The sequence below is a fragment of the Choloepus didactylus genome, chromosome 4, assembly GCF_015220235.1.
Source record: "Choloepus didactylus isolate mChoDid1 chromosome 4, mChoDid1.pri, whole genome shotgun sequence".
In the NCBI taxonomy this organism is placed as follows: domain Eukaryota; kingdom Metazoa; phylum Chordata; class Mammalia; order Pilosa; family Megalonychidae; genus Choloepus; species Choloepus didactylus.
The window spans coordinates 145,005,366-145,031,449 of NC_051310.1; the positions used below are offsets into that span (position 1 = coordinate 145,005,366).

General features: G+C 34.9%; 1 protein-coding gene across 3 annotated transcripts in view; it reads right to left on the reverse strand.

Annotated features, from left to right (window-relative positions):
- The window catches only part of CDIN1 (CDAN1 interacting nuclease 1), a 255,451-nt gene that overhangs the window by 171,179 nt on the left and 58,188 nt on the right, over nt 1–26,084 (reverse strand). For 2 of the 3 annotated variants that reach the window (XM_037834355.1, XM_037834357.1), the window contains exons 2-4: nt 9,029–9,074; nt 8,074–8,138; nt 846–906 (exon numbers count right to left, since the gene is read on the reverse strand). In XM_037834355.1, coding sequence (XP_037690283.1) covers nt 846–906; nt 8,074–8,138; nt 9,029–9,074 — 172 coding nt within the window. The remainder of the gene's footprint in view (nt 1–845; nt 907–8,073; nt 8,139–9,028; nt 9,075–26,084) is intronic. The other variant, XM_037834356.1, reaches the window with a different exon arrangement.

Consider the following 26,084-nt stretch of genomic DNA (forward strand, 5'->3'; position numbering starts at 1 on the left):
TCTATGTTTTCCATTATAATGCAACACAAAAAACAGTGTACATTTCATTCCAGTCCTATGAGGTTTGCATAAGCAGTTCCCAGTCATAGTAAATATTATATTGCTCTTATTGCAGTGGATAAATATTTTAAAGTTTAGGAATTAAATATTTTATTTTTTTCAGCATGCTCTGCAGCTATTATGAACTTTTTACTGCTTCTTCATTCATGGGAAATCTTTAGGGTTTCCTTTTTTAAATGTAAGGTTACATTTGTTCCCTCAAACAGAAGCGATCAGAGTTAACAAATAAGTTCAATGAAACACCTTATACTTGTTGTTAATGAGAACACTATGCTTCTTCATATAAACAAAGAGACTTCTCCACAAGGCATGTATCCTTTACTAGAATAAAAGTTTCTTAAGGAAAAAAAAGAATCAAGAAAATGTTACATCTTTAAGTATATGAATTTTCTCTTAATTTTTATAACAGTTAGCATAGATTTTCTTGGCATACGTCTCTCTACATGACACGGGCATTCCTCACACTAAATTAAGACAACATAACATAAGAAGAGCATGTCCTGAGCTGTTCAGTTGACATTTTCCACAAAATAAGAAACCAATAAGCTGTTTCTATCTTTACTTTAAAAGAAGTAGACTATTTACGTTAACTGATTTATTAATATATAAAGTTCTTTGTCCAATTATTAAAACTACAAAGAGACCAGGGAGCAATTTAAATGTCTAATGCAACTCAAAATCTTTTTTTTTTTTAAACTTAATTACAATCCTAAGCAACACTACTCTAGATGGGCCCCTTAGGTTTTATGCAGGTTAAAATAAAATAACAACAACAATAACATTACCTCATTGGCCAGCTCCAGGAGCACTGGGGCAGCTCCATTTTTCACCACTCCATTCAGGTACCTAGACAAGACAAAGCCAAGTGGTAATGCAGTGACAAGAAAAGGCCAGCATAGACATGTCAGCATCCCCTGTGTGTACATGTTTCTCCTGGGCAAATGCCATGCTCGACTGTAGTTAAAGTATGCTACTGTCATAGGAAAGCAATGACGGGAAAAGGATAACAAAAACAACTTACCTCAAATCCATCGGTAACCACTAACTGAAATTGAGGGCAGGAGGTATGAGCACATTAGTTTCCCCTGTTTTCACTTCCCAACACATGAAGTGAACACAGACGTGATTTCTAAAGAACTATCCATATCGCCCTGGCTTTGTCTGTACAACAGACAAGCATTGCATGAACAGGAAATAAATTGAACTCTTACAGTTTGAAAAAGTGTTTTACACCCTTCTCATCTTTTTGTCTACTTTTGCTTCATATGGCTAGCTGACACCTTATTAAGAAAAAAATGGAACAGACTTGTCATCAGTGGGTCAGCACACCTTTGATAGGCAATATAAGACATCAGGTTATCCCCCTTGGATTTCTGTAATAACCTCCAACTCTCCCTGTTCCCACTAATACGGAAGGAAAAAAAAAAAAGGCCTCTCCAAATCTATCCTACACATGGAAGCTGGAGCGATTTTTCAAAAACAAAATTTTGAATGTACAATTCTCCTCCTTAAAATACTTCCAAAGACTCAAGATTAAATTATTAACACATAATGGTCCTTAAAAGGGTCTTCATAATCTGGTTTATATCGATTCTGCAAACATCATCTCTAGTCACATTCCCACACCCCTGCCTTCACCGAGATAACTCCAAGTCAAAATTCAGCTTAGATGTCACCTGTTTTCCACCAGAATCCAAGAGTAAGCTAAATGCCCCTGGTATGCAATCAAGGCATACCCTATACAGCTCTCCATCACTTAACATAATACATTACATTAGCCTAGTTAGGTCTGCCTCAACTCGCCATGACGCCACTGTAAGGGTAAAAGTTCCATGAGGGTAGGGGAGCTGAATTTTATTCAATTCTCTGGGCCTAGCACAGTTCTTGGCTTATAGTAGGTGATGACATAATGCATACACATATTAATTTTTTCTTTACTAAATGAGTAATGAATTAATTTTTAAAAGAGATATTGGATAAGAAAATAGAACTATGTATTGACATTTTCTCAATGGTATATTGTTTGAGTGAATAAATTCAGGAAATCTGATTGTAAAATTCAGTAAAAAACAAGGTTCACATATAAGGTCTTACAAATAACTGCAGAAGCAAATAATAACTTACATTATTTCACAATTACACTTATAAAGAAGTGGATTTTTCCCGTAAGTAAAATGGGATAAAGCAGATTATCTGAGATGGGGAGAGCCTCAGGATCATTACAACTTCAAAGTAATTCTGAAAATTCATTTTCAACATTTTGGAGTCCCCCTCTTGAATATATTGCTTGAAAATTTAACTTTCAGAAGCAAGTTAAAAAAAAAAAAAAACAAGGCAGTAGAGTTTAGGGAAGGGTCTCTGGGACACAGGTCAGCTAAGAACCTCACGTCAACTTATGTACTAACAGGCCTGTCTAACTAATCATGTGTTCAGAACCACCAGAAGTACACATTTATTCAGGGCTCTGAATCTGGGTCAGAGTGCATAAATCTATACCAATATGATATCTTTACAACTTTCTACTTAGTTAACATTTGTTTATTCCACAACTATTTCTGAGAGCTAATATGCGTTGTGCCTCATTTCAGATTCTGAAGAAGCATCAGGGAACAAAACATCCAGGTTTTCTGCAAGATTATATTACAGTGGGAAGATAGACAACAAAAAAAAGAAATAACTATATGACACAATGATATATGCTATTATGAAAAATAAACATAGATGGGTTGACCAAGAAGCTCCTCTCTAAGGAAGTGATGCTAGAGTAGAGACCTGCATGAAGGAAGGGGGCCACCATAGGAGAAGAACATTCTCAGGGAGAGAATAGCAAAAGTCAAGGCAAGGAACGTGCCTGGGGTATCTGATGACCCGCAAGGGCCCCAGTGTAGCCAGAGCAGAGCATGTCGGGGACCGAATGGAAATAAGGAGAGAGAACAGCTAGACCCCAGAGCACTGCTTGTGCCAGAAAACTGTTCTAAGTCAAAAGTACATGGTTTCATGTAACAGTTGCATCAATCACTATCCCAGTAATGACCAATAGAGCACTCCACTCAACTTCAAAGTAATAGAGATGGTCAAACAATAATGATAACCCCTTACATCTACATAGCTTATATAATATTCAAGGTATTTTCACACTTACTACAGTGGAAATTCCCAGTTGTGAGATTGGTAAAGCTTGCCAGATGGTCACACAAAGAAAACAAACCCCAGGGCACTTATGAAACCTGGGCTCCCTTTGCTGGTAGACAGTAAACCTCAGAAAAGGAACCCTAATCTCTCAAGGCCTATTGAGGTGCCCTTATATGTTGAAAAAGGTAGACCTAATCCTTAATGTATGTGTTCCCCAATTTGTTTCCCAACTATATCCGGTAACACTTCAAAAATGCTAAAAAAAAAAACTTCAGTTGAAATTAATTTGAAGTTGTATGTGTCCTTTCTAGGAATTTTAATTGTCCTCTACATCAAAGTGAAAAATCAACTATTATTCAAAATTTCAGCTATGCAATCTAAGGGGCATTCCGATTACAGAAAACGTTCAGTAAGGGCACAATCAGAAATTCCCAATGTTACCCTTCTCCACTTCTTCATAGCAATTTGTGCAAACTTACAGCACAGAGATTTTTACATGGTTATAATTGCTTCTCTCCCAAACTAGACTGGAAACTCCTTGGGGTTAGGGCAACACAAATGAATGCTGAACCTACATCCAACAGATCAAAGATCTGAATTGTAATCAGGATATAAGGATGTCATACTGAACACAACATTAAGGTGTCATGGGCTCTATTCCTGACGCCCATTTGCTAATAAAAACTAGTTAGCACAGAAGGTAGATACCATCCACTAGCTTTGCCACAGGAGGACAAGCAAACATTTCCTGTAGGAGAAATCATCCTTAAAAGGTCCTCAGAGGAGGTCCAGTTTATTATGTGTTTTGAGTGTGAAAGACCCGTTGGCATCTGAGATTAAAATAATATGCATTCATTCAAATATAAATTTATTTGACCTTAAATATTCTCATAATAACTATAGTGGCAAAACTTGAAAAACCTACCATAATTTCCACACTAAGCTTACATCTGAACACAAACTTTGTCAATTTGACCTCTGAAATCTCCAGAACCCATCCCCACCGCCATGCTGGCACAATCTCTCTCATTTGAACTGCTCCAAGAGCTGAATTAATGGATTTCTCTATTCCCAGGTACTCACTTGACCCATCATTGTTTCATATTGCCTCAGAATTATCTTCTTAACTTGCAAATCTGATCACACTACTTCCTTGCTTAAAATCCAACCCTACGTCCACACTGCCCTTTTTATTCAAAAAAACAAACAAACAAACCCACACTCCTTTGAACAAAACCCTCCGGCAGGCACCTGCATGCCTTTTTGAGCTCAGGCTCCTCCTGCTCCTCTCCTTTCTTTCTCTATGGTCTGGCCCAAGAAAACCCATAGCTCTGTCACTAATTATGTTTTCTCTCAGCTTGTAATGCCCTCCCCCTTCCTTAAAACTAGTGAAGGCAACTCTTTTACTTCTAGACTGTGCATATTCAAGTACCTCCTCACACACCAAGTTGCTAATGTTGAAACTCCCACAGCACTCTGTATAGACATACTTCTGTCAGCACTTCTCTACTGCATTTTCCATATTTATGTTCATAGCTGTTTTCCCACTTAACAGAGTAGTTGAGGGCAGGGGCTATGTCTTACTCAGTTTTGTATACTTAGTTTCTAGCACAGTATATGGGACACAGTGAGTTCAAAGTAAATGGTACTAATTGAACAAAAAAGTGGTCCACATCTTCAGAAACTGTGTATTTATCATGCAATGTCAATAACACTCTTGAACCAATCTTTTTTCTCTGTGAACATCTAGGGACTGAAATTCAATTGATCCAACTTTCTAAAGCTAATGAAGCTGGCCTTTCAGACAGTGTGTGTCGGGGGAAAGAAGGAAATGGAAGAAATGTTTCTAAACTTTGCTGTTAATGGGGACTTGCAAATCTGACCTGTGTATGTGTGTGAGTGTGTGTGTGTGTGTGTCAATTTAGCCAAACCTAAATAAATTTTGCCAAGGATGTTTCCTGTTTAGAAATAAAATGGCATTAGTACAATGTGAAAGTGTAATGAATCGTTTTCAAAATGAACACTCAAGCTGGGTCTACGCAAATGTAATGTAGAGAATTGAGAAAATGTTCTCAGTCACTCAAAAGGCTAAGAAAATATCTTCCACTGCTATCTGGATAATCTCAAATCTCAACCATAAGGGAATGACATTGTGGCTATATGGTTTTCAATACAGACTTCAAATTCTTAATTGGGATAACCCCACTTTTATCAAGAATGCAGATACCAACATCCTCTTATACTGCTGTACAATCTGTACAACCTTTCTGAACAGTAATTTGGCAACATATTACACATTTTTTAAATGTTCACATAGTTTGTACTAAAATTACATATATATAAATATTAAGAAATGAATCTAAAATGCAAATAATTATGCACAAAGATGTTTATCTCTGTATTATTTATAATATCAGAATATTGGAAACCTGTGAGGAGTAATTGAGGAAATCATGATACTCTCATATAATGAAGCAATGAAATCAACAAAATGTTTACAAAAGGTTTTTGCAAATTCATGTTACATACATTTTTTCACATACAAAATTCAGGATTCTCAATTGCATATATAGTATGACCTAGGATGACCTCATCTGTACAAAAACGGATTGACAAAAAACTAGAATGTAAAATACCACAGTGGTTATCACCTCTGGGTGGCATAATTATGGGCAATTCTTCATTCCTTTTTTATACCATCATGAACATGCTTAATTTTTAATATAGCAAGTATTATTTTTATAATAAAAGAAATTAAACAAATTGTTATTGACACTGTCAAGCTGCTTAAATATGTTTTGATATAATACAATTTGCCTTTATTCTAACTGGCTAGAAATCAAACAAAAACCTTTTAAGGCCAATTTACCTTAGAAAATAGAGGGGCATTCGACCTGCATGTTTAGAACAGGGGATGCTGAGGGCAAGCCTGCTCACAGCACCAAGTGCAGAGCCAGGGAAAAGTCAGGGAACAGGTGGGAGAGTAAGAAACTGGTCAGACTGCTTTCTTTTGAGTCTACCCATTATGGTCTAACTTTATGGGTTTTTGTTTTTTGTTGTTGTTGTTTAAATTATTGTGACTTCTCAGAATAACTGAGACACTCATTAAAAATAAATTTAAAGAATTATGAACATATTTTTGTATTCTCATTATTACTCAACTGTTCATCACAGAGTAATCATACTTAAAAGAAAGATTTTCATTTATGGCCTAAAACTACCCAGATAATCCCACAAAAGTATATTCATACTTAGCTAATTAAATACACTTTTAAAGACCCTAGCTAAGATGTTTAAAAGATGTTTAAAAGCAGCACTCAGAGATTTTAGGAATTATCTAATTAAACCTGCCTTTTTACAATGAGAAAAATGAATATTAGAGGGCAATCCAACTGCCAAATGTATGGATCTCCAAATTCTAGGAAAAGAGTACACTTTCTTCTAAAATGTTCTTTCTGTTTTCCTTTACTTAGGTTAACATGGCTTTAAAATCTGCATAAAGGAACATAATGACCTTATGATCCTTATTTACAAATAAGATGTATTTTTTGGCTTGTAAAAACTCTTCAGTTTCTTCTATATGAGGGTCTGAATAGTGTCACAACACTTCATGGACCATTCTTAATTTTATATGTATAATTTGGATTATGAATTTACCTTAAATGTTTATTTCACTAGGGAGATTATGGCTTTTAAATAAATCAATTCAAACTTCACAAAAATTTTAGAGAACTCTTCTAGCCATAAAAGTCCATGTGTGTTTGCGTGTGTGTATGATATAGGTACACACCTTTCTGTAACAGATATTACTACTCAAAATAGAAGATATGTTTTTTATCATATATGGCACAAGGAATAATTTTTAAAAATCTACTTTAATGACTTTTCAATAACTAAACACATTTCAATTTGGAAAAAAATGCTTTACAGAAACATGGTTCCAATATTCTAGCTGTATATTTATTTCATTCATAAATTTTTTGTACACAAAAATCATTCATATATAATCAATGATATCATAGTCTCACTGCATACAAGTTTGAGATGTCAATCTTAAGTGTAAAAATTTAAGAGCGTATTTCAAACAGTTTTTTCCTGTAGGGTTCAACTATTTGTCCTTGAAATATTTAAGAAACCAACCAACAATTTCCAACGCAAACCATTTCCATTTACCATTGTAAATTATCCATTATAAATTATTCAGTCCTATTACAAAGATAATACAAATTTTAGAATTAAAAAAACAAAGGTTCTACTTCAAAACCAGAGGCTGAAAACTATTTATAATAAATTAGGCTGAAATTAAAATATTCCCCGGACACTACACTGTTGATTTAATACCCAAGATTTTCTTTGTAAAAATATGAAACCCCTTTAAAAATGTGACAGGTATACATGATTATATATCTCCATATGTCCTTATTTGATATATGTCTTTTTTTTCCATTTCTAAAATGGCTAACCCAATACCTATGATGCAAAATATAATTGCACCATAATTCAATCTTATTTCCTAATACATCTTTTCAACTTGCTGATCTTAATAAAAAATAAATGAAAATTTGTTGAGACCTTTCACATATACATGTATATATAGACACATGCATTCATACAAGTTTCAAGTTTCAATTGAGATTTCATAATATTGTAACTATTTCTTACACAGTATATATATACACACACAGTCAAGACAGTCTGACCATATTCTTTGGATATATAAACCAAAACATGTGCAAAATACTTGAAGTCTTAAATAACATACTTATGAAAAATGTCAACGGTTACTGTATATAAAATTAATTTAATAACCTAATTAATTCATAATTATTATTACAATTAACAGGTACTATGATACCCTCTAACGGGGCAGGCAGGTCATACCTCTGATAATAACTTTCAATTGCTTCTGAAGTATGATGTTTGGCATGTGTTCTTTTAATGTGTTTCTGAAACAAAACAAAACAAAAAAGATCATTGTGTCATAGATCAGGTTCAAGAACAAGAATGAAGTATTTCTTAATCCCAATGCCTCACACATAAGGTAAACTGAGTACTAGTTTAGGGATTTTGGTGGTGGTAGGTCTTTTTTCCCTTCCATTCTATGAAGCTATGTATTTTAATCTCTATTGCTTGGCTGGTATGTCTTCAGACTGTACCACAAGGTATAGTATATATGTAAAAGCCAACAGGGTCATAGTAATTGAATCTAAATAAGTTTGCTTAGGGTTGCAGAGGGCAAAGAAAAACTTGTTCCCTCTTTCAACCTTTGTATTAATTTTCCCTCAATTCAATTCCATCTAAGTCCTCTGCACTCTAGTTTTACAATCCAATTGCCATTTTTAACCAGGAAGAACATTGCTTTAAAACAACTTATTTGAAAACTACAAAAAGTAATTCTGTAGAGACTTGCCACTTGACTGACACCTGTCATCTCATGATAAATGACTCCATTTTCTGCCTCTCTTGCCTTCTGCCACTCCAGCAATGGTCATTTATCATCATCTCTGTCAGCAATGGAAAGCAGCACTGACAGTGCAAGTCAGCAAACATTTAGCACATGGAACCACACAACACAGGGAAATTATTATTGTCAGAATAATAATGGTTTAGCATAATTTATTACAGGTCCACCAAATAAGCAAAGGGTAGATGTTATTAGACAGATGGATGGGTAGGCTTGGCAGGCCTCCACTGAGACACAGGCAGTGCTTGATGTGGAAAGGAGAACATCCTCCAACCCAATCAGAGAGCTGGCAGTTCAATTACAAAGAAATAAAGGGACATTCATCATTCAATTAGGCACCTGTCAACCCTCACAAAGGAGAAAACTTCTAACCTGGTACTCCTGGGAGAAGATGCTCAGCAGAGTGGCCTGCGATTGACTGGAACAAATAAAAGAAGGACAAAGTTAATTACTGGAGTGCACGGCAAAGAAACAAAAGAGAAAGGAGCTTCAAAGGTAGGCCTGCTGCCCTGTAATCTAACAGAACATGAAAACAAGTGTGGAAAAGTTGTTCCAGATGAACACCTCAAACAAAGGCTTCCTGCTGCTAGGTCAAGGAGAGAGAAAAAGGGAAAGGGAAAATATGGCTAGACTCAAAGCAAACTAGCATTTTATTCAGAATTTCTAAACTTTACTATCTGTAGAATGCAATGGGTGTTAAAAGGGACAAGAAGAAAAGAAAGCAATGCTTCTTTCCATTAATAAATGATCAGGGCTAAATTCTATTAACAGTTGAGAATATGCAGTTCACTCATTGGCAAATTCTGAAATTTTTGTTAAGTCCACAAGTATCCTCTTCTGTAACTATCTCAGATACAGGGGAGGCGGAAATATTGGTCTTCACTAGAAGTAGCATAGAGACCACTGGAACATTCCCCTTGAAACTAGCACGCTTTGAAATAAAGCTTTCACAGCAGGAAAATGAGGTGTCTGCAAGTCCACCATTCCCAAAGACTGCCATGAATTTCATTCATCTAAGACTCCACTGGGTGTCAAACACCAGCCAATGAAGCAACCTAGAGAATAGTCTTCCCAAGTGGGAATTTTTCTCTGTCAATTATTAATATTTAGAAGTGAAACCGGATTATTTTTTCCCCCACTAGAAAGCAATCAATACCCCATTGCTACTCTTTTTAATTGTCCTCTGTAGATTTTATCTGACTTATCACATTTTGAAAACAATTCATTATTTCTGATATATGTTCCTACCAGATGCTATTTGAACAAAATACAGAATAAATAATCTGACTTATAGTACATCAAAGCACTGTGAATAATTACATTTTTCTTTTCACAAATGAAACCTTTTAACCTTATCACAGATAAAATAAATGAAAACAATAACACCATACTTCTTTATTCACCATCATAGGGTGTGTCACTTCTGTAGCACATCATTTGCCTTCTAATCTCTTCCCACTCTTACCAGATTACAAAAGAGTAGACAAAAAATACCATAAAGGTTCACCAAGGAAAGCCAACATACTACTAAAGGATTGCTCCAATAACTCAAAAGTACGAGAAACGACTGACGATAATTATGAATCCATTATAATCCATTTTTTTCCAATGTCCCTTTAAAATTGTCAACTATCTTTGAAAGAGCCAATTTTACATATAAAAAAATCTTCCTATTATGCCTTGTTTGCCTGAGCTTCACATGAAAATACATATTCCTGGTAGAATTGCTGACAACCATCTTATGAAAAAAATGGCAAAATGAGGCTCAAATATTTGTAAACTATGGAATAAATCAGTATGTTAGATATTTATATGCACTAAATAGAATCCTCCTCATTGTACAGCAAAAAATATTTTATTAACCACTTAATGGTAGGAAAAATGTCAGACTATGTGATAAAAAATATGATATAAATAAATGTGTTTGCAAATGGGCAAATCATTAGCCAATGATTAATGAGGAAACCAAACTATGACTAAAACAAAAGTGTAGCTGTAGGTGCCCAGAATGGGAAGATTATGAGACATTTGGAGAAATACGTCCAGAAATGAATAGTACAAAGTGAGAATCTGGTCAGCAATTGAGAGTACTGTATAAACTGAGGACCAGATAATGTTTGCCAGGAAAATGTCTTTAAACTACTCACAATTCAGTTCAGCTAAAACCAAGGACAGAGCCTATAAAGCAACCCAAATTCTCAGTGGCCAAGGGGGTTACAGTGGGAAGACTCCTCCTCATACTGGGGTAAAATGGCTAGAACTAAAAGGAGAGAACAACTTTATTACATAGTAGAAATAGAAACACAGACCTGGGTCCAAAATGCTTTGGTGTAGTCAACTGATGCAGTTGTAGAGAATTAAGCGTCTTTTGCTAGTTCCTGTATGAGCTAACCTCATCAGTGTTCTCAACAAACCTCACATCATAAAGAACAGGAAAGGAGTTTTAATGCAATGAAGAGATTGACCCCAGTGTGTATTACTTGTTACTTTCTTCCACTGTGTTAATGCTGAGAAGGGACACCAAAGAAAAAGACTGGGTGGGTGGCGAGGAGAGCAGTCACAGGCTCTCAAGGCTCTAGCTCTGAAGAACTCACCACCTCTGCCCTCCCCCACTGCACCCTCCCCCAATGTTTGATGTGTTTTAGTTAAGGGCAGGCAAAACTTATGGTATAAATTCAAGATTTAATAGGTTTACAAGGAATACGGTTCCAGCTAAAAGGAGAAGAGAAAAAGATCCCATATAACTAAGAGATTTATCTTGAGCATCACTGTCACTCAACAGTATTTGTTATGCATCTACAATGTCCCAAGGTAATAGGTATGAGGAAATAAATATGCCATCAAAAACAAAAAATTAAATTAGGTAGACAGGAGTTGATTTAGAGGAAATTTTTAACATATACACACACAGAAGGCACAAATTAGAAAACAATGTCAAGTACTCACAATTTTTTTAGGAAACTAGTGAAGTAAATTGTGCCCTGAATCTTCACATGTTTCAAGACTGGCTTGGGAACATATATGACTTAGCATATATGATGTTTTTATTTACATTTTCAAAAATGAAGTCACTTAATTTGCACCAAATGCCCAAGATGTGTTATTAAAACCTCTTCAAAAACGTTCTGCTTTTGTTCTTTCCCATACTGCCCTCCCAGATTAAGCTCTTCATCCTCAAGCTGTCTGAGCAAAGAAAACCATGTGAGTGGACTCATAGATTGGGCATATAAAACCTATCAGTCCTGTGAAGATGGAAGGGTAGCAGCCATCTTGCAGCAACGTGGAAACAAGCCTGAGGACAAAGCCAACACACTGAGGATGTCAGGGCAGAAGATGGAAAGAGCTCAGGTCCTTGAAGACATGGTTGAGCTGCCCTACCAACCGTGGAATTAAATTGGCCAACCTCCATACTTCTTGTTTTGAGTAATAATAAATGTCTTTCTTTTTTTTTAGCCTCAAAAACAAAGAAATAAAACTCAGGTTTCTATATGCCCTGGTGAAGAAGGGACCTGTGATGGATGGAGGACTGTGAGACAAAGAGGTGCTCCATCCCAGTGACATGAGTGTGAGGTGGGATACTAGAAAGGCGCTGTCCATTTCAACACTTTCTAATTCTCTCTCTAGCTGGCATCTGCTACATTTGGCTCCCCTAAATGTTTCCCATCTGTCACTGGGTTTCTAAACTGATGAGTCCCAGAGATCATAAATTGGTGTGTGATTTTTCCATATAGATTTTAAACATTGGTGGGGTACTAGTTATGCCGATTTTGCACTGCTTTCAAGAGTCTCCAAATGCCCGACATATAGACAGGCAACAAAACAGTTTCCCATATAATATTTAACTCAAAGTGTTCCCAAAACCACCAGCTAAGATATTCAGTAATACCCTAATTCAGTAATAACCAGAAGGTTACTAGAGAAAATTAATTTCAGAGGGTTGGGTGAATGCAACATAGACTAAGAGCTGAACTTAGCACAAACTTAGTTGCAACTGCAACATTCATACAAGCATGAATTCCTCAGGTTTCAGGGGGAGATTTTAAAGCAAATAGAATATTAAAAGAAGGAAGAAGACACCACACATTTTATGTTCTTCCTCTTCTTGTGTGACCAACCTATGGAAAAGACCATTAAAAAGTGAATAACTTTCAAGCACCTTCTGCTATAGAATTTAGGAAAGTTAAATGCCCACACTCATTGGGCTCACAATGCTCTGAGCAAAATAAATATTACTTCTGGGATTCAACAAACAGTACACCAATTAAAGGGAGATGAACCAGGATACTCCTACAATGCATTAGGCTTAAGGATCACCTGACTACAAGCCACAGACTCTCCAAATCTGTGAAAGAATACAAGGGACCATTGCCCTGGGTGGTTAATAACTCAAGGAAGAAAAGCAGTTGGCTGGTTTTCTATAAAAACAGTGGCATGTACAATCACCACCACCACCACTACACACGCAAATTTTAAATATAGGTGCCTGCCTTTTTTTTTTCTTTTTTTATAAAATCCAAATAGAATCCAGTAAAACAGCAAGACTTGGTATAATACCCCTAACATTTTTTTTTCAGGAACACAATGCAAAATGGAAAGAATGTAGAGAAAGAGAGTACTGAAACTCTGAAGAATTACTGAAAAAAAAAGAGGAGAAAATATTTAGAATAAATTCAAGAAATAAAGAGAATTTATCCATCCTGTCTCCCCTCTTCTTCTCTTCCAAATCTGCACGTCACCGATGCAGACCATGTTTCACATTTAATCATGGCAAACATCCCCCGTAGTAAATACACAAATGATCAGAGAGATGACAGCATTAAGCTTTGAAGAAATCAACTCTCTAATCAACTCTCAGAACAAATATTCTTGGGAACTATATTTGTTATACATATACGAAAAAAAAGGTTACTGTCTCAGGCGCTTAACTAATTTTGCTGGTCAACCGAAGACATATTCATAACAGCTGTTCAACAAGTGCTAAGACTTACATGAACACCTACTTTGTGATAGAAACTATACTGAGCACTTTATTTTACCCGCATAACTCCTCTGAGGTAGGTACTATTATAATCCTTGTTTCAAACATAGGGAAATAAAGGAAGAAAAGTGAAGTAAAATACATAATTAAACAGTGGAGCTGAGAATCAAAATCCACATCCAGGTTCAGAAACCAAACTCTTAATTTCAATGCTAATCTGCCTTCCTAACAGTTCCCAGGATGGGTGCTACATGGTACTACGTATGCTACTTACTGCCCCTGCTTAAATGTTTAGATCATGCTACATTGGTAAAATCATATATAGTAATAGTCACCAGATTACTCTCCAGAAAGCTGGACATTGTTCATTTTTTGAAAGAAAATTGGAGCCATGAGAGGTCAAGTGTTTTGACCAAATTCCATGGCGTTAGACAATGTTCCCTTTTTTGAATGAAATTGCAGTCTTCCTTTAACTATGTTAAAATGCTGTTCTTTTTTTGTGTGTGTGCTGAAAGATAAAGAAACTATTCACTGCAGGAAATAGTCAAGGATTAAAAGTTTGTTGGGTAATTTCCATTATTCTCCTTGCAGCTAAGGTATGTTTTGTTAGCCACAACTATTGCCTGAAGTGTCTCAATCTGATTATATTTGGGTCTTTTGCTCAAATGTTATTTCTTAAAGCTTCATATAAAGCAGCTTTAAGTTCTTCCTTTAATAAGGCAGGTATAAATAACCCAATCAGTCTTCTCTATACAGGACAATACCTTCTGTAAGTGTCAAATAATTTCATTAAATAAGACTGAATGAAGAGTTTCCTAGTTATAAAACAGTGTGAATACTGTGTAAAACTCAGACATGTCCACTGTTAGTGTTCCCGTGTATACCCTTCCTGTGTTTTTATTCTGTGTTTGATGTGTATATACACACACATAAACATTTTAAAAAGTGTGTGTTCTAAACACACTTTTTAGTAGCATGCCTTTAAGTGAGATATTAACATTCATCCATGCCATTAAACAGTCCTCTTTATAAATTACTTTTATTGTGAATTAAATGCACATATTAAAAAGCACATGGAACAATATACAATCTATGAATTATTATCACAAAAAATCACTCATATTAGCCACTTAGGTCAACAAATGGAATATTGTGAGTAAGCTAGAAGGCACACTATTTGCCATCCTTCCCTCTCACGCAAATCTTACTTGCTTTTCTTTATCATTTACCACTCAAATACATGTCCCTCAGTTCTAAGGTTACCTTTGCCTATTTGTGAACTCTACATTAACAGAAGCACTTACTATGTACTCTTCTGTATCTGGTACTTTCTGTCTGTGACAACTATGCCCGTTAATGCAACTGGTGCATTTAATTCATTTTCATTGCAATATACTATGTTCTATGGTATGAGTATATGCCACATTTGTTTATTTTATGGTTGATGGGCATCTAATTATTTCTAATCTTTTGCTAATACAAATAATAGTGCTGTGAACATTCCTGTACATGCCTCTTGGTGCACGTGTGGACACATTTCTGATGGGTTTAAAGGCAGGGGTGAAATTCCGGGTCATCTGTCATACAAATTTAGCTTTATAGATATTGTCAAACAATTTCAAAGTGGTTGTAACAATTTTAAAATCCCACTAGTGCTACACACTACATGAGAGTTCCCATTTCTGTACATCCTCATCACACTTTCTCTCAGTCCACAGTTTGTTTTTTCACTTTCTTTATGTGTCTTTTAAAGAGCAGAAACTTTAATGTTGATAAAGTATAACATAATTTCAAAAATTTTATTGTTAGTACTTTTTGAGTCTTGTCTAATCTTTGTCTAACAACAATCATGAATATATTCTCATATGTTTTATATTAGAAGTTTTGTAGTTTTAGCTATAGACCTATAGATAGGTCTACAATCTATCTTGAATTAGTTTTCTAGATAGGGATGGGGCAGCAAACTGGTTTCTTTTCTTGTTTGTTTGTTTTATTATGTTATTTTTGTTTTATCAGAGAAGTCATAATTTTCAAAAAAACTCATGCAGAAAATACAGAGGTCCCACAGCCCTCCCCCTCACAAACACAACTGTCTCTATTGTTAACACTCTGCAATAATGCAGGACATTTATTACAATTGGTAAAACAATATAATTATAATTACACTATTCACCACAATCCAGTGTATATTAGGGTTCACTGTTTGTGTTATACAGTCCTACGGATTTTTAAAAAAATTTTATCTAGTAACACATCATACACAACCTAAAATTTCCCTTTTATTCACATTCAAATATATAATTCAGTGGTGTTAGTTATATTCACAATGTTGTGCTACCATCACCACTGTCCATTTCCAAAACTGTTCAATCGGACCAAACAGAAACTCTGTACCAATGGAGCATTAACTCCACATTTCTTACCTCTGCACTTACAGTACCTGGTAACCTATATTCTAGTTTCTGACTCTATGCATTTTCTTATTCTGATTATTCAATATTGGTGAGACCTTTTTCTGTCTTGCTTATTTCACTCAACATGAAGTATTTAAGGTACATCCATGTTAACACATATACCAGAACTTCATTCCTTTTTACAGCTGAATAATATTCCACTATAAGTATATACAGTAGTTTGTTTATCCATTAATCTGTTGATTGACACTTCAGTTGCTTCCACCTTTTGGAAATTGTAAATAATGCCGCTATGAACATTGGTGTGCAAATACCTATTTGAGACACTGTTCATCTTTTTGTTGTTAAGTTGTAGGATTTCTTTACATATACCACATATTAAACCCTTATCAGATATATAGTTTCTGAATATTTTCTCCCATTTTCTAAGTTGTCATTTTACTTGTATAATGAAGTCCTTTGATGTACCAAAGTTTTAAATTTTCATGAGGTCCCATTTATCTACTTTTTTTTCTTTTGTTACTTGTGCTTTAGATATAAAGGCAAAGAAACCATTGCCTAACACAAGGTCATGAAGATGCTTCCCTATGTTCTCATAAGAGTTCTACAGTTTTGATTCTTATAGTTAGGTCTTTGATCCATTTTGAGTTAATTTTTGTATACGCTGTGAGGTAGAAATCCAATTTCATTCTTTTGCACATGGATACCCAGTGTTCCAACAACAACTGTTGAAGAGATTATCTTCCCATTGAGTGGACTTCGCACCCTTATCAAAAATCAATTGGCCATATATGCGAGGGTTTATTTTTTAACTCTTATTTCAATTCCATTGGTTTTATGTCTGTTCTTATGCTATTAGCATTCTGTTTTGATAAATGTAGCTTTGTAATAAGTTTTAAAATTGTAAAATGTGAGTCCTCAACTTTGTTCTTTGGCTATTCCAGGAATCTTACCTCCCCATGTAAAATTAATTGGCTTTTCCATTTCTGCAAAGAAGGCTGTTGGAATTTTAATTGGATTGACTGGACTTTTTTATGCTTCTTTGAGTCACTGTCTACTATTCTTTACTTTCAGTCTGAAGAACTCCCTTTAGCATTGCTTGTAGGGCTGATGTAGTGGTGACATTCTCCCGCAGCTTCTGTTTATTTGAGAATATCTTAATCCTCCCTCCATTTTTGAAAAACAGTCTCACCGGACATAAAAATCTTGGTTGGAAGTTGTTTTCTTTCAGCACTTCAAATATTTCATCCCACTGCCTTCTTGCTGTATGGTTTCTGGTGAGAAATCCGCACTTAATCTTACTGGTGTCTCCCTTGTACATAACATGTTGCTTTTCTCTTGCAGCTTTCAGAACACCTCTATCCTTGGCATTCAACAGTTTGAATACTATGGGTCTGGATGTGGTTCTCTTCGAGCTTATCCTGTTTGGTGTTCACTAGGCTTCTTTGATTGAATATTCATGCCTGTCATTACATTTCATAAGTTTTCTGCCATTATTTCTTTGAATATTCCTTCTGCCCCTTTCTCTTTCTCTTCCTTCTAGGACGCCCTTTCTATGTATATTGGTACTCCTGAAGGTGTCCCACAGGTCTCAGGCTCTGTTCAGTGTTTTCCATTCTTTTTTCTTTCTGGTTCTCCACCTGTATCATTTCAATTTTCTTGTCTTTGAAGTCACTCATTCTTTTTTATGCTAGCTCCAATCTGATATTGAAACTATCTTAGGGAATTTTTCATTTCAGTTATCGTGGTCCTCCACTCAGTATTTCTGTTTGGTTCGTTTTTAAAATTTCTATCTCTTTATTTAGATTCTCCTATTGAACATTCATTGTTTTCCCAATATCTTTTAGTTCTTTCTCTGTGCTTTATTTTATCTCCTTGAGCATATCAAGATTCATTTTTCTAAAGTCTTTGTTATGTTCAAAGTCTGTCTTCTTCATTGATGGCTGCTGGATTTTTATCATGTCACTTTGGATAAGCCGTTTCCTCTTTCTTTGTTTGTCTTGTAATCTTTTGTTGTATACTGTACTTTTTAATACTTCAAAGTGTTAACTCTGGGATTTATTCCCTGAGCTATCTGTTCTTTAAGTTTGTATCCAAGTAGTGATATGACAGAAATTTCATTGAGTGCTAAGAGCTAACAAAAACAAACAAACCAATGCAAAAAAAAACAAAACCTTTTACAGTCTTTCAAATTGGCTCTGCCTTGGCTGAGACTCTCCTTCAGAGCTTAGTCCTCCTATCAAGAAGATCCGTCACAGGCCAATGTGACGTGCAGGGTCCTTTCCATCTTTACTAAGCCTGAGTCTTGTCCTGAGCTTGTGCTTGTTTGTTGCCTTAGGAATTCCCACATTTATAGGAATTTGCATGCCCCCTCTACCCTCCTTCTGGGTGCTCTAATGAATGACTTAAAGCAAGTAATCCTTTGCCTCTGGCCACTTGGATTAATAGTTACACCACTTTAGCTGTATGTAAGCTGCTTTTTCCTGCAGGGCAAGTTCTTGTAGGTTGAGCCAGTGGTGAGCTCCCTGGTTTATTCTTTCAGGTTGTCACCTAAAAGATTGCCGCTGGCATACAGCACCCCATTACGCTCACATAGGTTACTCTGCTTCCTCTAGAACAGAGCCAGGCACCCACAGTGGGAATACATGCTGGCTCCACATTGCACTGGGAAGGGTTGGACAGAGGGGCCAGCAAGTGCACCACAAGCTTTCCCTACTGTTTTGAAAGCATTTTCTTGATTTGGCCCTTGTCCGGTTACTGCTACTTTAACTGTTTTATGGAGTTTTAGGGAAGATGGTTCTACCAATTTTTACTAATTGTTCAAAGATTCTGTGGGGGAACAGAACCCTAGAGCATCTTATGCCAACATCTTGGTCCTTACAATCTCAGAAATTTGTTTTTGTTATTTTCATATAATTATCCAATTGACGAAACACCATTTTCCCCTTTGAATTATCTTGGTGCTTCTGAGGAAAACAAATATCTATTTGGGTCTATTTCAGAATGTTCTAATCTGCTCCACTGATTTCTATGCTTATTTTTACACTAATACCATACTGTTATGTTTCCTATTGCTAAACCACATACATTTACCATAAGTACTAACATATTTAAGTTTAACCTATCACCTTACTAACTGCTTATTGTCTCACCTATTGTACCTTCCTTTTGCTCCTGTCTTGTCATCTTTTCAGTCTATTTAATACTTACTCTTCATTTGTTTTTCTTTCAGCATGAAAATTATACGTTCTTTTACTACTTTAATGATTATCCTAGATTATCATATGCTTTCTCAATTTATCAAAATTTATTAATTGGTGATTTTATCCCCTCCCTGGAAAATACAAAACCCTTAGAACACTACCTACAGGGATCCCGTCCTAACATATAGGATATTATTGGTATTATTTAATACCAATATTTTGTATAGATCATAAACTTCACAAGATATTGCTATTGTTTTATACAGTCTCTATTAATTCAGATTTACCCACATATGTACCATTTCAGTGCTCTTTCTTCCTTCCTTCTCTATTCTTCCATCTGGAATCACTTTCCTTTGATATTTCCATTAGTGCAAATCTGATGTCGATGTCAGCTAACAGTCCAATTGTTGCAATTTTTAATGGCAATCTGTATTATTCCTCTACCTGATTTCAAGATTTTCTTTTTATCTTTTGTTTGAAGGGGTTTTAACTCTGTGGGATTTAGTAAAATACTGCTTAGAATGTGTAGAAGCTCTGAAATAGGTGGCTATATTCACTTCACCACTTTGGGAGTATTGTTAACCATTATTTCTTTAAATGTTACTTTTGTATTTCATCTCCTTCTCTTGAGACTTCAAATAAGAGAATGTTGACACTCTCTAGTGTATTCTCTGCCTCTTATTCTCTCTTAGTATGTTCCATCCTTTTGTTATTCTCAGTTTCATTCTGGATATTTTCTTATAACCTATCCTTTAGTTTACTAATTTTCTCTTCAGTAATGTCTAACATGGTATTAAATCCATCCATTGAGTTCCTACTTTTTTGTTACTCTATTTTTCAGCTCTAGATTTTCTATTTGATTCTTTCCCAAATAAATTCCCTGCAGAATATTTAAATCTTTTTTTAAAACTCCTTGAACAAAGTATAACTATAAAAATTCTGTAGTTAATAATACCAATAACAAGACCCCCTTTAGGTCTATTTTTAGAATTTCTACTGGCTCTTACACACATTTTGCCTCCTGATGTGCTTGGTTATCTTTCATTATGTGCCATTCCATTTGAAAAATTGATTAATAAATAATGTGAAGACCAGAATGATGGTATCTTCTCCATAGTGGATTCTGATTTTATACTGGGGGAAGCAGGAGATCAGAATCACCTTACTTCAATTTCAGGCATTAATTTTGGGGGTCAATCAAGTAAGAATGAAGCTGGTATATGGTCATGTAGATCTGTTTTGCTTTCAATTAATATTTACTCTTAGATTATTAGCCCTTCGGTGGCCCACCCTCCAAAGTTTGGGATATTTAGAAGAGCTTCTACTTTTGGTAGTCACTGATCTCTAACATTTGACTATCCAACCCTGTCAAAAGCCATCAAAAGTGCTGCTCAGGACTTGAGTAGATTGTGTCTTCTGATCAGACAGTAATTAAATTGGAATTCAATAATAAAATGACAGTCCTCCCAAAACCATACTTGGTTCTTTGCAGTCCTAAGTAACTCATAGGTCAATGATGAAATCACAATGAAAATAACAAAAATACTTAGAATTGAACAATGATAGTGGTACATATCAAAACTTGTGGGAGATGAGTCTTACTTGAATATTTGTAAGAAAAGAAAAAAGGAATTGCTTCTGTTTTAGGAAGTTTCAGCAAACTGAAGGTCCCAACAAACAAAATAAAATAGGAGAATAAATAAGAGAATAAAGAAGGAATGAAACAAGACCTTCTTTTTTTTTGGTAGACTAAATGATTGTGTATAAGGAAAAATGAAGAGAATCAAGAAGCAAACTATAAAGATGAATAAGAGCTCTCAGCAAGGTATCTGGGTACAAAGTTAATATAATAACATAAATAGCATTCTTGTAAACAGGTAATATTGAACCAGAAAATGGAACAGAAAAATAGATTTTATTCTCAATAATAAAAATCCATAAAGTACTTAAAATACATTTATCAAAAATATGTAAGATCTTTGAAGACATTTACAATATATTACTGAAGAGCAAAAAAGAGTTCCAGGCTAAATGGCACATGAAATATTTTTACAAAGAAAATATCATGGGTGGAAAGATAGTATCACAAAATTGTCAATTGTTCCCACAATTAATCTTTGATTTTAATAAAATTCCAATCACAATAACAAGTTTTCTGATAGAACATGATAAAATCTATCTTAAAACTCATAAGGAAGAACTGAGGGTCAGGAATAGTTAATAAATTCTGAAAATCAAAAACAAAGCGAGGAACTTGTTTTATCAGATGTCAACATTGATAAATTTAAGAAAATACTCTGGCCCAGAAAAAAGCTGAGTTACAGAATTATATCCAAAGTTGATAGTACTTACATAAAGTGTAAACACAAAAAAATATGATTATTGCTCCTGGATATGGATGGATTTAGTAAAAGGATATAGAAATACATGAGGCTGATAAGTATTAAACTTAAGACAATGGTTACCTCAGGTGAAGCAAAAGAGGAAAGGAATCTGGGAGAAGTACAATGGGGGTTCACCCAGATACATAATATTTTACTTATTAAAAAAATTAAAATTTGAAAGGGAAAGGGATTAAGGAATGGTGTCTGAATATTTCACTTCTGTAAAAATAAACAGAGGTCGAGTCCCTGAGTTCATTATGTCATTCTCTATTCTTTTCTAAGTGTGTGGTATATTTTGTAACATAATTAAATAAATAGGAAAAAAAGAAGAAGGAACGAACTGAGGAGGAGTTAGATAAATTGATCTTTAAGATTTCCTTTCTACTCTAAATTCCGCCCTATTCTAAATGTTCTGGCTTAATTAGAGTCTTAAGTACCTACACTGCTCTACTTTCTAACTAAATTCAGATATTAACTTTTTAGAACAAGCCATAACATAAATCAAATAAAGAATAAAAAGCCTGGGCAACAGATACTTAATTTCAATTTCAAGAACAGACTTCTGGTCATTTTTCTCTCAAGTAATCCCAATAACTTCAACACAATATATAAATAATAGATGCATTTGCAAGAAATTTTTACTAGACATTTTTTAAAATTTAAATTATTTTCTTCTTACAATGATTTCTTCTGGTTTCTTTCTTTGTTTAATAAAAGAAATCAGATTAAACCACATTATGAGAAGTCTTTAAATTAAGTTTATAGTAATTTTATTATGATTAAAAAATAAACGAGACAAAGTTAACAGATCACGATAGCCAATATGTGAAGCGATTTATCACCTCTCCCTTGATAGTTTAAATTCAGCTTTCTTCCAACTCTGCAGAGTATTAGCTAGTACATATTCCATCATATTCTTTTCCTCTGGCTATTCCTCAGTTATTTCGAAGCATGCTTCTGCTTTTCTTCCTATGTGTTCACCTGGATGATAGCAAACCCTGTCTTAGTCCCAACAACTACTTCCATAATTCCCAAATACATAAACATGTATTTCCAGCTTCAACAGGAGTCCCAGTCTCAATTTATAGCTACTGATAGGACATTTCAGTTATTTGGCCACAAGAATCTTAAAATCAAATTTAGCTCCACCCTCTTTTCCTACCAATGTGTTTCACACCCAACATTCCTTAAATCAATTATTTCCATAAACACAGAGACCAGAGCTAGAAATCCCCGAATCATTCTCAACTCTTCCCTTTCCCTCACACCTGAAACATCTCAACAGTCACCAAGTCTTGTTACGTTTATCATTAAAAAGTTTTTTTCACAATTGTCCCCACTCTCCTATACTGCAATAGCTTCCTAATTCATTTCCTTTGTTTCCTCTCTATACCCTTCAATTCAGCCTCCAATTTACCAACAGTGTTTCTAAAATACGTATCTGATTATGTCAACCTCTTGGCTTTAAAATCCCCAGTAAGTGACTACTACTTACAGAATGAAGTTCAAACTCACTGACAAGGCACTTGAGGCTTTTTTCAATCTAATTTAGGTCCCTTCTTTTTGCCTTTGCAGGCTCAACTCCCACAATTCCTTCCCACTTTATATCCCCCAAGCAGTTTATACTTTAATCTCACCATGTCACCATAACTTACCCCATGCCTTCTGGAGTCTAGAGTGTTCTCTCCTCATCCTGCTTGGAAAACTTTTACTCTTTAGAGTAATAACTGGACTTAGGATACTCCTATATAACATGCTATCACAATTAAATCGAGTTATTTAGGGAAAGGAATTTTCCAAGAGATAAGATATCATGGGATTTTTTTAGATCAAGTTCAATCAACTCATTCTAGAAATTTTAAAACTAAAGACCATAGAGACAAAATGATTTGCCCAAGGTCACACAAAGCATTATTTACACCAGGTACAGATAAATCATGGAAAAAATAAGTTGTACTACAAGGGGGACTTACTGGAATACTTCGTTACGTCATGTTAATATGGGAATATAAGAATATCACATATTTTAAAGCAGTTTTATTATTTCAGTAATCATAATGTATTTATGACCCAAGTATAAATTAAGCCATAAACAAATCAAAAGTAAAATATCTCAGAAAATAAGTTACATCACCACTACACTCCAAATCCACAAGTTTCCAGTTCTCACCAACAAAAGAAAACCTCCTTTTTAACATAACCACTGAATCCAACAAGCCCTCCTCTCTTAGCCTTAACTAGAGCTGTTAGCTGGCAATATGCTGAGGACTCTTGACTTGTGTGATGAATTACCACAAATTCAAATCTGATAAAGTTAGAATTAGCAACACTTTATTATATGCTGATGATAATTACGGATTTTATGGGGAAATACTTTTGTACCTTTGAAAAGTATAGTTTTTATCATTTCTAGTGATTTCATGGTTTTGTAAAGAAACATATGTCCTCTTGCATAATCTAAAGCAGTCAAAAATGGGTTGCATTACAGCCAACTTTGTTGGATAGCCTATAGGAAAGGAACTCATGCGTCTAAATCAACTAAAATATTCTAACTGTGTGGATATGGATATTTATAAGGAAACGTATGCAGAAAACAAGAATCCAAAGAAAGCCAAAGCTATTCTTTTCTTATTCAAGAAAAATAAATGGGAGAAAAAAAGACAAATAACCCAAATAAAAATGGGGAAAGAACCTGAATAGACATTTTTCTAAAGAAGACATAGAAATGGCTTATAAGTGCATGAAAAGATGTTCCACATCATTACTCATTAGGGAAATGCAAATCAAAACCCCAATGAGATACCATTTCATACCTACTAGGATGGCTGCAATCAAAAAGACAGACAGCAACAACTGTTGGAGAGACTCATCCATTGCTGGTAGGATTGTAAAATGGTGCAGCCAATTTGGAAAACAGTCTGTTGGTTCCCCAAAATATTCAATACAGAATTACCATATGACCCAGCAATTCCACTCCTAGATATATACCCAAGAGAACTGAAAACATGTTCACCCAAAATCCTGTACACAAAGGTTCATGGCAGCATTGTCTTAATAGCCCCAAAGTGGAAATAACCCAAATGTCCATCAACTGATGAATAAACAAAATGTGGTATATATACACAATGGAATATTACTCAGCAATAAAAAAGAAGTACTGATTCATGCTAAGACACAGAGAAACATTGAAATCATTATGCTAAGGGGAAAATCCAATCATAAAGGGCCACGTATTGTATGATTCCATTTATATGAAATGTCTAGGATAGGCAATCCATAGAGACAAAAAGTAGATTAGTGGTTTCCAGGGATGAAGGGAAGAGAGGATGCAGAGTGATTAATGGGTATAGGGTTTCTTTTACAAGTGATGAAAAGGTTTTGAAATAAAGTAGTGGCGATGGTGGTATAATAACTGCAGTGTATGCTTTAAAGCGTGAATTTTATGGCATTTGAATATCTCAATAAAGCTGTCTTTAAAAAAAATGAATGGGAGGCCAAAATCGTCAATTCTTTTCTTTTTATGACAGTCCCTTATTTTCCTACTATAAATGCAAAATTTTAAATGTGACCTTAAGATACAGAAAGTGATTTTCGGATAATGTGTAATTTAGGACCATTTTCCAGTTCTACTCAAAACTAGTTTTCTCTTACAAATATTCTGGTATAAATATGTATTCCACAAATATTTATTAAACAATAGGGCATGTCAGAAGGTGTAATGTTTAGGGAGCCACCCAAGGGTGAGCATTGTCTTTATTCTTGAGGTGCTTTAAATCTAATTGGAAAAATCACTTATTATTTCTAGGTCTCGGTTTCACCACCTGTAAATAGATTCATGACTTTTTTAGGGTCAATTTTCAACTTGAAAATGCTATGATTTTATCAGCTCTATAATTTTAAGATTCAGTTTTGTTAAATTACTCTCTGCTTACAACCCTAACAGTTTTAAGTATTGTTTATCAGAAAACTGTGCCTTGGTCCTAATAATAATGAGCTAATTATGATCATGTTGATACTGGAAATTTCTAACATAGCAGGTCTATTCTAGGTCAATAGCTAAAGTGATTTAAAATTGTTTATTAAGACTTCTAGACATTAATCAGACCACAAGGTAAGAAGAAGGGGGAAGATAACTAATTCCTTTTATTCACCACTGATAATAAGGTACTACTTGTTCCAATAGAGGTTAAATACTCACCTTATGGGTCTGACATCACAACTATTTCACTGCTGAAATCCCAGTCTCCTTGAAATTACCTTGTTTTTCTGATACAAGACTGAACCCAAATAAGAAGCAGGGCAAGACAGTGGCATAGGGAGGTGTGGAATTTCATTCATCCTCTAGGGCAGCTAGTAAATAGCCAAGAGATGTCTGGAACAACTGTTTAGGGGACTTCTGTGGCCAGACACACATCTTGAGAGAGTGGGAGTCCAACCCTTTCCAAA